The following is a 13,599-nucleotide window of genomic DNA, read 5'->3' as shown; positions in this document are numbered from 1 at the left end:
GTAGGTTGTTAGTCCACCTGAATCATCCTCTGATTGTTCACACCTTCAGTGTTGAATTTGGGTCGTTAAGTCCAACCATCTGTCATGAATCAAGGGCTGTGTCCCAATGTCAAGGATCCTTCCTTGGTAGGATCCTTCCTTCAGAGTCGGGTCCTCCGAAGGCAAGGCAAGAGTCCTTCCTTTCACTGGTGTAATGCACAAATGGGACAGCCTTCGGAGTGTGCAGCTGTGTGTCATTGCGTAATTGGACGTCCTGCTTAACTTCAGCGCCGCTCTCGGCCCTTTGGCGAAGATCAAGTGTAGTATCTGTTCTTATCAGTTTAATAAAAAATAAATAAATAAATTCAGCGCCGCAATTTCAAAATCAGTTCACAACATGAATGTGTCTCTGGCATCAGCACTCTGACACATATTTGTGAAAATGGAAGAAGATGCTTTAAGGTTGAATCTCCACGATTTATCAAGTAAAAACCATAAAGTGGATTAAACCTGAATATTAACTGATCCTGGCTGAATTCGGCCGCTACTTAGTGCCATGAATGCAGCGGCGCATAATTCATCATGGAAATATGTTCTGTGATTTTTTATTTTTTATTTTACAGTACAGTACAATAACAGTTGTTTATAAATAACAATAACGGATAATAGCGGACTTTCGGTCCCTGTAAACACAATAAAGAAATGTATAACTTTCTGAATGGCACAGTTGCACATAGTACATCATCATCGGACGCATATAAATTAATAAACAATAACTTTAGCGACTGAGACGGCATTAATTAACTTAACCGGCAATGTATCAAGATGACGTTTATTATCTTTAGCTTAATATTCTGGCATATGCTTATTCATATGTTTTTGCTTGACTTTGAACACACGTTTTGTAAGTTATGTGATAACATTCAGTGTAAACTGAAAATATCTACATATTTAAATGCATATTGCGCCGCCGGCGTCGCTGTTTCTACGCTCGCCATTTTTAAATCTCCCGGTAGACCGGTGTGCGCAATGCTTTATGGGTAGTCGGAGCGCACGGAGGATACACACATGCATCCTCGGAATTTGGGCAAAAGAAGGACTCTGTCCTCCGGAGCATCCTCGACATTGGGACAGTCCTTCGGCGGATGTTGATGACGTAGTGTCCTTCAAATCCAGCCGTTTGAGCATCCTTCCTTGACTTTGGGACACAGCCAAGGTGTGAATGGGTCCTCAGAGTGCTGACATGACAACATCCAAGTTACCTTTGTTTTGAATGAATATTTAAAATCCAAGCAATGTGGTATGTCATATACTAACAGAAATATTGTTATTACAGTGAACTATCGCTGTGAGCAGGGTTTGAACCTGCGCAGGGAGACCCCATTGGATTTCAAGTCCAACGCCTTAACCACTCGGCCATCACAGCTGTTTTTGTTGAAAAAAAATCCCCAAAAAAAAAGATTTGAAGAAGTCTTAGATATCTGACCGAACTTGTTAGAGCAGTTTTAACCACTCAAACCATCACAGCTACCAATCAGGAACTTACCAGGGAACAAGGCTTGCAGAGTTTCTTTAGATTCTTGAAGATGTTCTGGCCTCAAATCTGAAAGTGTTCTTCAGTTGTATCTGACTGGTGTTTAGGAACTTGAATGAGCTCTGCAGGATCGTTCACAACTTGAGGATCTTTGAAGTTAAAGTAGGTTGTTAGTCCACCTGAATCATCCTCTGATTGTTCACACCTTCAGGGTTGAATTTTGGTCGTTAAGTCCAACCATCTGTCATGAATCAAGGTGAGAATGGGTCCTCAGAGTGCTGACATGACAACATCCAAGTTACCTTTGTTTTGAATGAATATTTCAAATCCAAGCAATGTGGTATGTCATATACTAACAGAAATATTGTTATTAGACTGAACAATCGCTGTGAGCAGGGTTTGAACCTGCGCGGGGAGACCCCATTGGATTTCAAGTCCAACGTCTTAACCACTCGGCCATCACAGCTGTTTTTGTTGAAAAAAAAATAAAGATTTGAAGAAGTCTTAGATATCTGACCGAACTTGTTAGAGCAGTCTTAACCACTCAAACCATCACAGCTACCAATCAGGAACTTACCAGGGAACAAAGCAGATTCTTGAAGATGTTCTGGCCTCAAAAGTGAAAGTCTTCTTCACTTGCATCTGACTGGTGTTTAGGAACTTGAATGAGCTCTGTAGGATCGTTCACAACTTGAGGATCTTTGAGGTTAAAGTAGATTGTTAGTCCACCGGAATCATCCTCTGATCGTTGACACATTTAGGGTTGAATTTGGGTCGTTAAGTCCAACCGTCTGTCATGAATCAAGGTGTGAATGGGTCGTCAGAGTGCTGACATGACAACATCCAAGTTACCTTTGTTTTGAATGAATATTTCAAATCCAAGCAATGTGGTATGTCATATACTAACAGAAATATTGTTATTAGACTGAACAATCGCTGTGAGCAGGGTTTGAACCTGCGCGGGGAGACCCCATTGGATTTCAAGTCCAACGCCTTAACCACTCGGCCATCACAGCTGTTTTTGTTGACAATTTTACAGTAAATAGAGATTTGAAGAAGTCTTAGATATCTGACCGAAGTTGTTAGAGCAGTCTTAACCACTCAAACCATCACAGCTACCAATCAGGAACTTACCAGGGAACAAAGCAGATTCTTGAAGATGTTCTGGCCTCAAAACTGAAAGTCTTCTTCACTTGTATCTGACTGGTGTTTAGGAACTTGAATGAGCTCTACAAGATCGTTCGCAACTTGAGGATCTTTGAGGTTAAAGTAGGTTGTTAGTCCATCTGAATCATCCTCTGATCGTTCACACCTTGAATTTAGGTCATTAAGTCCAACTGTCTGTCATGAGTCAAGGTGTGAATGGGTCTCCAGAGGGCTGCCATGAAAACATCCAAGATACATTGGATTATTCCAAATGCAAGAAATGTGGTTTGTCATATTGTTACGAGAGTGAACAATCGCTGTGAGCAGGGTTTGAACCTGCGCGGGGAGACCCCATTGGATTTCGAGTCCAACGCCTTAACCTCTCGGCCATCACAGCTGTTTTTCTTTGACAATCTCAAATTAAATATCTGACCGAACTTGTTAGAGCAGTCTTAACCACTCCAACCATCACAGCTACCAATCAGGAACTTACCAGGGAACAAGGCTTGCAGAGTTTCTTTAGATTTTTGAAGATGTTCTGGCCTCAAAACTGAAAGTCTTCTTCATTTGTATCTGACTGGTGTTTAGGAACTTGAATGAGCTCTGCAGGATCGTTCACAACTTGAGGATCTTTGAAGTTAAAGTAGGTTGTTAGTCCACCTGAATCATCCTCTGATTGTTCACACCTTCAGGGTTGAATTTGGGTCGTTAAGTCCAACCATCTGTCATGAATCAAGGTCTGTCATATACTGACAGAAATATTGTTATTAGACTGAACAATCGCTGTGAGCAGGGTTTGAACCTGCGCGGGGAGACCCCATTGGATTTCAAGTCCAACGCCTTAACCACTCAGCCATCACAGCTGTTTTTGCTGAAAAAAAAATAGAGATTTGAAGAAGTCTTAGATATCTGACAGAACTTGTTAGAGCAGTCTTAACCACTCAAACCATCACAGCTACCAATCAGGAACTTACCAGGGAACAAGGCTTGCAGAGTTTCTTTAGATTTCTTGAAGATGTTCTGGCCTCAAAACTGAAAGTCTTCTTCACTTGTATCTGACTGGTGTTTAGGAACTTGAATGAGCTCTGCAAGATCGTTCGTAACTTGAGGATCTTTGAGGTTAAAGAAGGTTGTTTGTCCAGCTGAATCATCCTCTGACCGTTCACACCTTGAATTTAGGTCGTTAAGTCCAGCTGTCTGTCATGAGTCAAGGTGTGAATGGGTCCCCAGAGGGCTGCCATGAAAACATCCAAGATACATTGGATTATTCCAAATCCAAGAAATGTGGTTTGTCATATTGTTACGAGAGTGAACAATCGCTGTGAGCAGGGTTTGAACCTGCGCGGGGAGACCCCATTGGATTTCGAGTCCAACGCCTTAACCACTCGGCCATCACAGCTGTTTTTGTTGAAAAAAAAATACAAAAAAAATAGAGATTTGAAGAAGTCTTAGATATCTGACAGAACTTGTTAGAGCAGTCTTAAACACTCAAACCATCACAGCTACCAATCAGGAACTTACCAGGGAACAAAGCAGGCAGAGTTTCTTTAGATTCTTGAAGATGTTCTGTCCTCAAAACTTTAAGTCTTCTTCACTTGTATCTGACTGGTGTTTAGGAACTTGAATGAGCTCTGCAAGATCATTTGCAACTTGAGGATCTTTGAGGTTAAAGTAGGTTGTTAGTCCACCTGAATCATCCTCTGATCGTTGACAGGGTCGTTAAGTCCAACCCTCTGTCATAAATCAAGGTGTGAATGGGTCCTCAGAGGGCTGACATGACAACATCCAAGTTACGTTTGTTTTGAATGAATATTTCAAATCCAAGGTATGTCATATACTAACAGAAATATTGTTATTAGACTGAACAATCGCTGTGAGCAGGGAGACCCCATTGGATTTCGAGTCCAACGCCTTAACCACTCAGCCATCACAGCTTGAGTTGAGTTTCTGAGAATAATCAGATACTGAACTTGTTAGAGCAGTCTTAACCACTCAAACCATCACAGCTACCAATCAGGAACTTACCAGGGAACAAAGCAGGGTGTGAATGGGTCTTAAAGGTGGTGTCATTGAAACATCCTAGTTGCATTAGTTCAGAATGAAGTTTTCCAAATCCAAGCAATGTGGTATCTTATAAATTTAGAGTAATATTGTTGAAAGAGTGAGAACTCACTGAGAGCAGTGTTTGCGGGGAGTCAGGACAGCATTGCAGTAAGCAGGTGAGTCTAGTTAACATAGGATCAGCATACGTAAATACCCATTAATGCCCATAAAAGGGCCCATAAAAAGGACTGCAGGGCCGTGTGTAGACGCCACACAGAGGAAACAGCAACATAATGCTTAAAGTAAAGCGTAAATCCGTTGGAGCACAGGTAAAAAGAAAAAAAAACTTTAGCAGTTCAGAACTAGAAGTTCTGCTGCAGGAGATCACTTGGAGGAAGAAAATTTAATTTAGCAGCCTTAGTGTAAGTATATATATATATAGTTTAAATATATATATATATATATATATATATATATATATCCCAAAAATATACTATTACAAACATAACTTAACAGCGAGGCCGTCGATGGAGAAATTATTTCAGGAAGTTTCCATATTTCTTTGCCCTTGAGAAAAGACAGTCCATATTACAAGTAAATGAAACTGCTTGCCATTAATTATGCTTAGCAAATGAGATTATCCCCAGCTGTCAGACCACACACACACACACCGGACGGTGAGCGGGTGCTCCTCGCTTCCCCCCTGCCATGGCTAATTTCATTATTCTATTAAATAAGGTTCATTAACAGCGGCTGGATGGAAAAACTTCACTTCTATGGTTTGATAAACACAAGCACTGTGAAGCTTCCTGTTCTCATTTCTGCTCTGCTCTTTTGTCTCTATTATCTCTTGTCCGGTGCATTCAAGTCTTTTGGTTCCAACTGACTGTTCTGTCAAGTGTTAATCACAATTTAACGCCTTTACCAGACATACAACATGAGTGGAAGATAGAAGTCAGGGAGGAACTGCTGTGATGGCCGAGGGGTTAAGTATGGCGTCATTTTAGTGCCAAAATGCACGCGCGTAAAAACATGATCAGCGCGCATAAAGACCACTCTCAGCGCGCTCTCAGCGCGCTCGTGGTCTCTGTTTATACGCTCGTTGTCACTTTCTGCGCGCTCGCGGTCACTCTCTGCGCGCTCGCGGTCTCTGTTTACACGCTCGCGGTCACTCTCTGCGAGCTCGCGGTCTCTCTCTGTGCTTTCTCCTCGCTCGACTTTGCTGAGTTTTGGCACTTTGGGGGCGGGCATTGAATGGACGGCCCCCCGCAACCCCCCTCCTTTTTGATTGGTCACTTTAAACGCCTACTGTCTCAGATCAGAGCCAATCCGAGGCAGAGTAGGGCGGGTCATCATTGCGAATGGCGGAGTCTTCTCCATATATCTGTTGACCAGGTAAAACTGTATAGGAAAAGACTTTGTATTGTGCCCTCTAAAATAACTTGGTCTCTTTTTCCCTGTGGTTTTTCTTTCGAATAGTGCTGGGAAGGATCTATAAAAGAGTAAAATAAGACAAAAAGACACCATGAGAAAACATGATAAGATAAACAATGTTAAGTACTTCAAACTACATACAACATATATATATTTTAAATGATTAATGATGAACTGTCAAAAAAACTGTCAAACTTTACTGCCTGCATATGACAAACCTGGCCATGTTCTGCTCTACTGAGCTACTGGCCCGCTGTGGGGCTCCCTGTCCACCACTCTGATGTTGGTTTTCCAAATCTGCAGAATTTTCATAATTTTATAATAATTTGTCATTCTTACAAGGACTATCTTTTGAATAATCAAGTGCTATAAATGATACCGATTTAGCTCCCACTGGTAGTATTGTGTTAATTCATCATGAAATGCATTTAAACATGCTAATAGACAATATTAAGGCGATAATAACAACAATCCTCACTGTTTCTAGGTGCTGGCTCAGACAGGGCACTCTGCAGCAAGGACACCAGCCGCTGTGCAGTATCTTTCAACTCTCCCTATCATAACAGACCACATGGAGTAACATTATTATATGAATGGGCCTACCATCATAGATATATACACATAGATGTATACACACAGATGTATACACATAGATGTATACACATAGATATGTACACATAGATGTATACACATAGATATATACACATAGATGTATACACATAGATATATACACATAGATGTATACACATAGATGGCGCATTCGGGCTTGTCAGGCACGTCAACGTGACCGCCATCTTGGGACGGGGGAAGCCGTTACTGCATTAGTCAACGGAGGCAGAGGATCAACGATTAAATTCACTGAATTCACAACCGATTTTCAAGCCGTTTGGTTTAATATAAATGTCAGACACATATTTGTGATACAACATAGTAATATCAAGATCTATATATATATATATATATATATATATATATATATATAGTAGAGAGTTGAAAGATAAATCTATGTGTATATATCTATTTGTACACATCTATGTGTATACATCTGTGTGTATACATCTATGTGTATACATCTGTGTGTATACATCTATGTGTATACATCTATGTGTATATATCTATGATGGTAGGCCCATTCATATAATAACGTTACTCCATGTGGTCTGTTATGATAGGGAGAGTTGAAAGATACTGCACAGCGGCTGGTGTCCTTGCTGCAGAGTGCCCTGTCTGGGCCAGCACCTAGAAACAGTGAGGATTGTTGTTATTATCGCCTTAATATTGTCTATTAGCATGTTTAAATGCATTTCATGATGAATTAACACAATATTACCAGTGGGAGCTAAATCGGTATCATTTATAGCACTTGATTATTCAAAAGATAGTCCTTGTAAGAATGACAAATTATTATAAAATTATGAAAATTCTGCAGATTTGAAAAACCAACATCAGAGTGGTGGACAGGGAGCCCCACAGCGGGCCAGTAGCTCAGTAGAGCAGAACATGGCCAGGTTTGTCATATGCAGGCAGTAAAGTTTGACAGTTTTTTTGACAGTTCATCATTAATCATTTAAAATATATATATGTTGTATGTAGTTTGAAGTACTTAACATTGTTTATCTTATCATGTTTTCTCATGGTGTCTTTTTGTCTTATTTTACTCTTTTATAGATCCTTCCCAGCACTATTTGAAAAAAAAAAACACAGGGAAAAAGAGACCAAGTTATTTTAGAGGGCACAATACAAAGTCTTTTCCTATACAGTTTTACCTGGTCAACAGATATATGGAGAAGACTCCGCCAATCGCAATGATGACCCGCCCTACTCTGCCTCGGATTGGCTCTGATCTGAGACAGTAGGCGTTTAAAGTGACCAATCAAAAAGGAGGGGGGTTGCGGGGGGCCGTCCATTCAATGCCCGCCCCCAAAGTGCCAAAACTCAGCAAAGTCGAGCGAGGAGAAAGCACAGAGAGAGACCGCGAGCACACAGAGAGTGACCGCGAGCGTGTAAACAGAGACCGCGAGCGCGCAGAGAGTGACCGCGAACGCGCAGAAAGTGACAACGAGCGTATAAACAGAGACCACGAGCGCGCTGAGAGCGTGCTGAGAGTGGTCTTTATGCGCGCTGATCATGTTTTTACGCGCGTGGATTTTGGCACTAAAATGACGCCATAGTTAAAGCTTTTGACTTAATATCCAGTTGGATCTCCCCTCATATACTCCTTTTTGACCAACGCAAACTTAGCTCTAGTTCTGGTGCTGGTTTGCAGTCGGTTAAACTTGCGAATCGTCTTAGAACCTCTTTTCTTTTCCACAGGACAGAGTCATTATGTCACTGTACACATCACTGCTTTCCCAGAATGCAATTACCAACTTCAAGCATAATAGCAACAATTCGTCCCTCAACAAATGTTGCTCCGAGTCATGTTTTCATCAACCAATTTCTCTGTGCATTTTGAAGATTCTCATGAGAAATGCTTGATGGAAACACCAAAATTGGATAAAACTTTTAAAAATGTGCTTAAAAGTTTTTACACTCACTTAAGGTGTTTTTTTTTTATCTTTCCGAGAAATACTTAATGCACTAGATGGAGTGAACACTTGAACACCTTTTGTGAATAAGTTCTGACCCATGACTGATCAGGTGTTTCCTCTGACATGAAAGAACAATTATGAGTCAAGTTGAATCTATTTCCTAAAGACATATTTTCTCTCATGAGTGGCCAAAGTTGTCTGATTAATAACCTCTTTATTGTTGTTTTCTCTCTTCTTCTTCTTCTTCTTCTTCTTCTCCTCCTCCTGTTCACTGACAGATTAGCCTACAGCAATACATTACACTGCCATCTTCTGATCAAAGTATGTTACTGCAGCTTTGTTTATTCACTCTGAACCAGCTGATGGAAACTCACTAATTCCCATTTTCTTTCATGCGATGCTTCAAAAATAAATTAGACTTTAATGGAAACATGGCTAGTGTCACCAAACATGACTGGTACAACGTATTTGTGCTGCTCATCTTGATCACTTTGGAAGATTATGTTCTTATTAACACTGAACGTCAGATATACTGTTAGTCTTTGTTGCTAAGTTTAACTAGCTACCTAGCACAGACTACCTGGTACCAATTACATTGCAGGCAAACAAATGAAATAAAATTAATGATACACGCTTTAGTTAGTCTTGTTGGTCACGACCATCGTGGTTTGAGACCAGCAGAGAGTTGGTGCAGCTCTGGAACCAGTTTTCCTGGCTGAGAGCTGGTTCTTAGGCTGTCAGTGTAAAAACAGGGTAACAGTACCTCGTAAGCAGCTTGTTGTAGATATAAAGATCCTTCCAAACTAATTAGTACTGAAATTTCAAATTACACAAAACATTATTTTTAACATATCTGTGTACGAAAGGTTAGAAAAACTTGAGCAGAAAATAAACAACACCCCAAAAAGCGCAAAGACAGATCTAAATGAGCCAACTGGGGACCAACTGAAGCCATGAGATTGAAGAAAAGTCCTTTTGATGCTTTAAAATGCATTTAGCTTCAGTGGTGCTGTAAAACGGATTGGAAATCCAGTAGTGTAATGAGCTGTGATGGTCTGATATAGATATATAATATAGATATCTAAGACTTCTTCAAATCTCTATTTACTGTAAAATTGTCAACAAAAACAGCTGTGATGGCCGAGTGGTTAAGGCGTTGGACTTGAAATCCAATGGGGTTACCCCACGCAGGTTCAAACCCTGCTCACAGCGTGAGAAGAAGCACTTCTTCCTTTGCCTTTCTCTGTTTCTAGACTGGTAGACGTCAGCTCCATTGCTTCTGAAACACTGTTAAAGACTTAAACATGCACTGATATTTGCCTTGTTGACTGCAAACAGTATCTGTATTCGTGGAACATTTCTCAATCAGTGCATCATTAATTGGTATCAATTTTCTTACTCACCCAGTTTAGACATCCAGACACAGACACCAGTTGTAAAAGCAGTCATATTTACAATGTGGCCAGTTATAATTTTGCCAGGAAAATACAAGAACAGTAACAACATGGCTGCAAGAGTACAAATAAGTCACAAAAACCCTGTATATTATTAACAACAATTGTTTTTTTCAGTCAAATTCAGAACTGTAAGTTATCTGGTATGAAATAACATCAATAAATTACGACAATTTCAGTGTTTTCTTAAGGTGTGTGGCATACTTGGTGGCATGTCTTTGACAGGCCGTTTGTGGGTTCTCAACAAAGAAAAAAAAAAAATTTTATTTGAAAAAAAAAGAAGCATTTTCACATAATTTTGGACCATTATTATAGAGTTGGGAAAGGTAGAGCAGGTAATACACAAACAACAACCAAAAAGTTTAAAGACAAAACTAAAGAAATCCACTTGGGGCCAACAGCAACCATTCATTCTAGGAAATTCATTTTTAATGATTCACATTTATATTATAAACAGTTTATATTTATTCAGCTCGGGTAGTGCTGAAATGGCTCGGGGGCTGCACCTTAGTTTTAAAGTAGAAGGGAAGAACCTGCATTTGTAGCTCCAAATAGTCAAAAACTGTAAGAAAAACTACTTTTTCACCCAGATCTTTACTTCCTCCCTCTTTTCTAGAGATGTTATTTGTGGTGGTGAAACAACCTGACTGAAAGATGTGACTGTGAAGGTCTTGTTTCTGCACAGTTACATACCTGTGTTGCATGACATCAGCTGCAGTTTCATCTCTAAATTGCTGCACAAACCTATTTGTTTTGCAGATCTGCATGTGAAGAAGATTAGAGGTAGATTAAGCAAATCATTTGTCATGTTGCAGCCTGGTTAACCTCTCCTTAAATCAAGTGTAAAATCTAATATGGCAAACGGGTGTGAGTTAATTAAGAGCTCCTGAAGAATGAAGAAGTGAAAACAATGACAAAAAGTGTGGGAAGTTGCGCGGGGCTCAGCTGATGTAACACAAAGACAAACACAGTTATTATCTTTTTCATCCCCAAAATAAATGGCCCCATTAGCTGTGATGGTCGTTAAATCACCTCCAGCCTCCACCTGCCGCCGCCTTCAGCAGCTCCAGACTCACATCATTACATCCACGGCTCTCGCTCATATCAACCCACCACTTAATGGCATCACACGCCTAATATAACCACAAGGTGCAAGGTTAATGCTGAATACTTTAGCGTGCACTCCTCATTATTCTAATTACTTTTTGTTTGCATTGCAGCGCCCTGCACAATCACCCGTCACCAGGGGCCAAAACAGGCTGTAAAGTCCAGAAAAAAGCATCTTATCGTGACTGTCTGAGAAGTAAAACTCATTTGCAATATCTCTGTTTCAGTGAGATGCGTTAGAATTTAACGAGCTGGACTCAACTAACTTCATTTATTTATGCATTTTATGTTGCTTGTACTCTTTTGTAATATTAAAATTTCAAGTAATTTTTCCTTTGAGGTTGCTCAAAAGTAAAATAAAATGAATTATTTATCCGAAAATGCTATATTACGTGTCTGGAAACAATTGTTATTGGTATACCAGTACATTAAAAAGTCGTAGACTGGCTCATTATTTAAATGTTGATCCATTTTATGCTTTACGTGCAGCAGGAAGCCATTAATATTTCATAAACAATAGATTTAAAACATAATTGCCCGCTGCAGCCTGTATTTCTCTGTGTTTATGTCTGTATGTGGCTCCACACTGAACAAAAGCTGTTTAATGGAGGCAGGCAGGCCACCAGATAAAATCTAACTGGGATAAATGGGGTCACTGGTTCAGTGCCCAACAGGGATCAGAGCTCATATATAAATACAGAGAGTCAAACTTCCTGCAGCAAAATCCTTAAAAATTAAGGAGGGTGGAGATGTCTGCATGTAAAGAGGAGGGGTTACAGAAGAGAAAAGGTGTTTCATTTGTTATAATATTGTGTTTTTTGCTGTTTTTATTGCTATGCACATGGTTTTTCTCAGGCATTAATACACGTTGGGGTTTTTTAACAACTTGTTTTCACAGTACAGCACAAACTTCCCTCTGGTAGTGAAATGCAAGAAATTCCTGATAAGATTTACTGATTTCAATTACTTAAATTTTTTAAACATTTTATATCCAATTATGCCAAGTAATTCTAATATAAACAAACCGGGGATAATTAACAGCAATGCATCACATGGTCCTTGTAACAACTTAAGTTTCGGCATTCATGTGCATTTATTTTATTTTTCAAACTGTCTTTTATAACGTCTAAAAAGAAAGTTTTTTGCCCTGCCATTAGAAAAGTAGATTTGTCGTGTAGTCTTAAAGAAACTGCAACCTTTTAGCTAAATGTAACTGCTTTGTTTTCATTGAGCGGTCTTTGAATGTGCTGATAACAACCTCAATCATCTGATCCAAAAAAGAAAGCTGATGGGAGGTCAGAGAGGTCAAGATGAAAATCACCAAATCTGGAGAAACATGGTCAAAATGTCCAATTATAAAAGAAAGTTGCCATCACACCAACAAAGCCTGTTTTTGTTCAAATCTGCTGAAATCTAATGAAAAACAATTGTTCTCAATTGAAAAAGTGTGACTGGGTTAGAAGCTTTGATCCCCTGGACGCTTCCTGTCTGAACACCTCAGTCCTTATCACCGACACCTTTCAATTACCTTGACCGGCTTTCTGTTTGTTTTCACTTCCCTTCATCTCAGTGGGAACTCTAATGGCCTCGCACATTATGTGTTTACCTCGGACTTTTTCATTACTTTCATGGTTGGGAGTGAATATAAAACAACAGGCTTAGTTCACAAAACACAAAAATGTCAAAGACGAGCATGTTTTTATATAAGAACATGGAATCTTTCTGGGTGTGATGCTGCATCATGTTGTGGAGAAATATCTCAATGATTTAATGTTTTTATGATGCTGTTTTTCAGGACGAGGCAACATGTTATCAACTCTCATCAGTCCAGCAAGACGCTGGGAAACTGAAGCATCATCAGCCGAGGATGCAGACAATTCAAGTAAATCTTTTTCCACCTTGCACCTTAAAAATGTTTTGTTTTTTATGCCAATAAAGCTGAAGTTTTCCATGTTCTGCTACCACTAACAGATTACCACGATACCACAGCAGCCAAGTGCTGATGCCCATTGTGGTGTATTTCTGATATTTTATTTAACACATTTTTCACTTTCATCTACATTTACCAACACACTCCGTGTTGATTTAAAACACCCATATAGCAATTTTTGTGCAAATATTCATGGTTCCCAGAGGATTTATCCTCCTGACTTTCTACTGCCATCTTGACAGTTAGTTCTGATATTTGTGACTTCCCCTCGAGCAAAATGGGCCAAAATGCGTTCCCCCTTGATAATCTGCCACCATAAAAAATCCCCCATTGAACAAGATGATATTTAAAGTCTGTTTTATTAAAAAAAACTACAACTCCCTAGACCTCTCTTCAGTACTTATGTCGACATCAGCACCATAGTTGTAGTTCTTCCGTTTT

General features: G+C 39.7%; 1 protein-coding gene and 8 non-coding genes across 9 annotated transcripts in view; 3 read left to right on the top strand and 6 right to left on the bottom strand.

Moving 5' to 3' along the window:
* The first annotated feature begins 265 nt into the window (after window positions 1-265).
* On the top strand, window positions 266-452 carry LOC131981146 (U2 spliceosomal RNA). Its single transcript, XR_009395279.1, has one exon. It is a non-coding gene; the product is annotated as a U2 spliceosomal RNA (small nuclear RNA).
* An 871-nt stretch (window positions 453-1,323) lies between these two features.
* On the bottom strand, window positions 1,324-1,405 carry trnas-uga (transfer RNA serine (anticodon UGA)). The gene has a single exon. It is a non-coding gene; the product is annotated as a tRNA-Ser (tRNA).
* A 492-nt stretch (window positions 1,406-1,897) lies between these two features.
* Window positions 1,898-1,979, bottom strand: trnas-uga (transfer RNA serine (anticodon UGA)). Its single transcript has one exon. It is a non-coding gene; the product is annotated as a tRNA-Ser (tRNA).
* Window positions 1,980-2,447: 468 nt separating this feature from the next.
* trnas-uga (transfer RNA serine (anticodon UGA)) lies at window positions 2,448-2,529 on the bottom strand. The gene has a single exon. It is a non-coding gene; the product is annotated as a tRNA-Ser (tRNA).
* A 445-nt stretch (window positions 2,530-2,974) lies between these two features.
* On the bottom strand, window positions 2,975-3,056 carry trnas-cga (transfer RNA serine (anticodon CGA)). Its single transcript has one exon. It is a non-coding gene; the product is annotated as a tRNA-Ser (tRNA).
* A 384-nt stretch (window positions 3,057-3,440) lies between these two features.
* Window positions 3,441-3,522, bottom strand: trnas-uga (transfer RNA serine (anticodon UGA)). The gene has a single exon. It is a non-coding gene; the product is annotated as a tRNA-Ser (tRNA).
* A 454-nt stretch (window positions 3,523-3,976) lies between these two features.
* On the bottom strand, window positions 3,977-4,058 carry trnas-cga (transfer RNA serine (anticodon CGA)). Its single transcript has one exon. It is a non-coding gene; the product is annotated as a tRNA-Ser (tRNA).
* A 3,988-nt stretch (window positions 4,059-8,046) lies between these two features.
* LOC131980988 (double-stranded RNA-specific editase B2-like) overlaps window positions 8,047-13,599 on the top strand; it is a 31,330-nt gene continuing 25,777 nt past the window's right edge. Inside the window, exons 1-2 of the mRNA XM_059345287.1 lie at window positions 8,047-8,200; window positions 13,024-13,110. Coding sequence (XP_059201270.1) covers window positions 8,047-8,200; window positions 13,024-13,110 — 241 coding nt within the window. The remainder of the gene's footprint in view (window positions 8,201-13,023; window positions 13,111-13,599) is intronic.
* trnas-uga (transfer RNA serine (anticodon UGA)) lies at window positions 9,798-9,879 on the top strand. The gene has a single exon. It is a non-coding gene; the product is annotated as a tRNA-Ser (tRNA).

This window comes from Centropristis striata, chromosome 11 (assembly GCF_030273125.1).
Source record: "Centropristis striata isolate RG_2023a ecotype Rhode Island chromosome 11, C.striata_1.0, whole genome shotgun sequence".
Lineage (NCBI taxonomy): Eukaryota > Metazoa > Chordata > Actinopteri > Perciformes > Serranidae > Centropristis > Centropristis striata.
The sequence above is the reverse complement of the archived record's forward strand: the minus strand, read 5'-3'. Positions and strand labels throughout refer to the sequence as shown.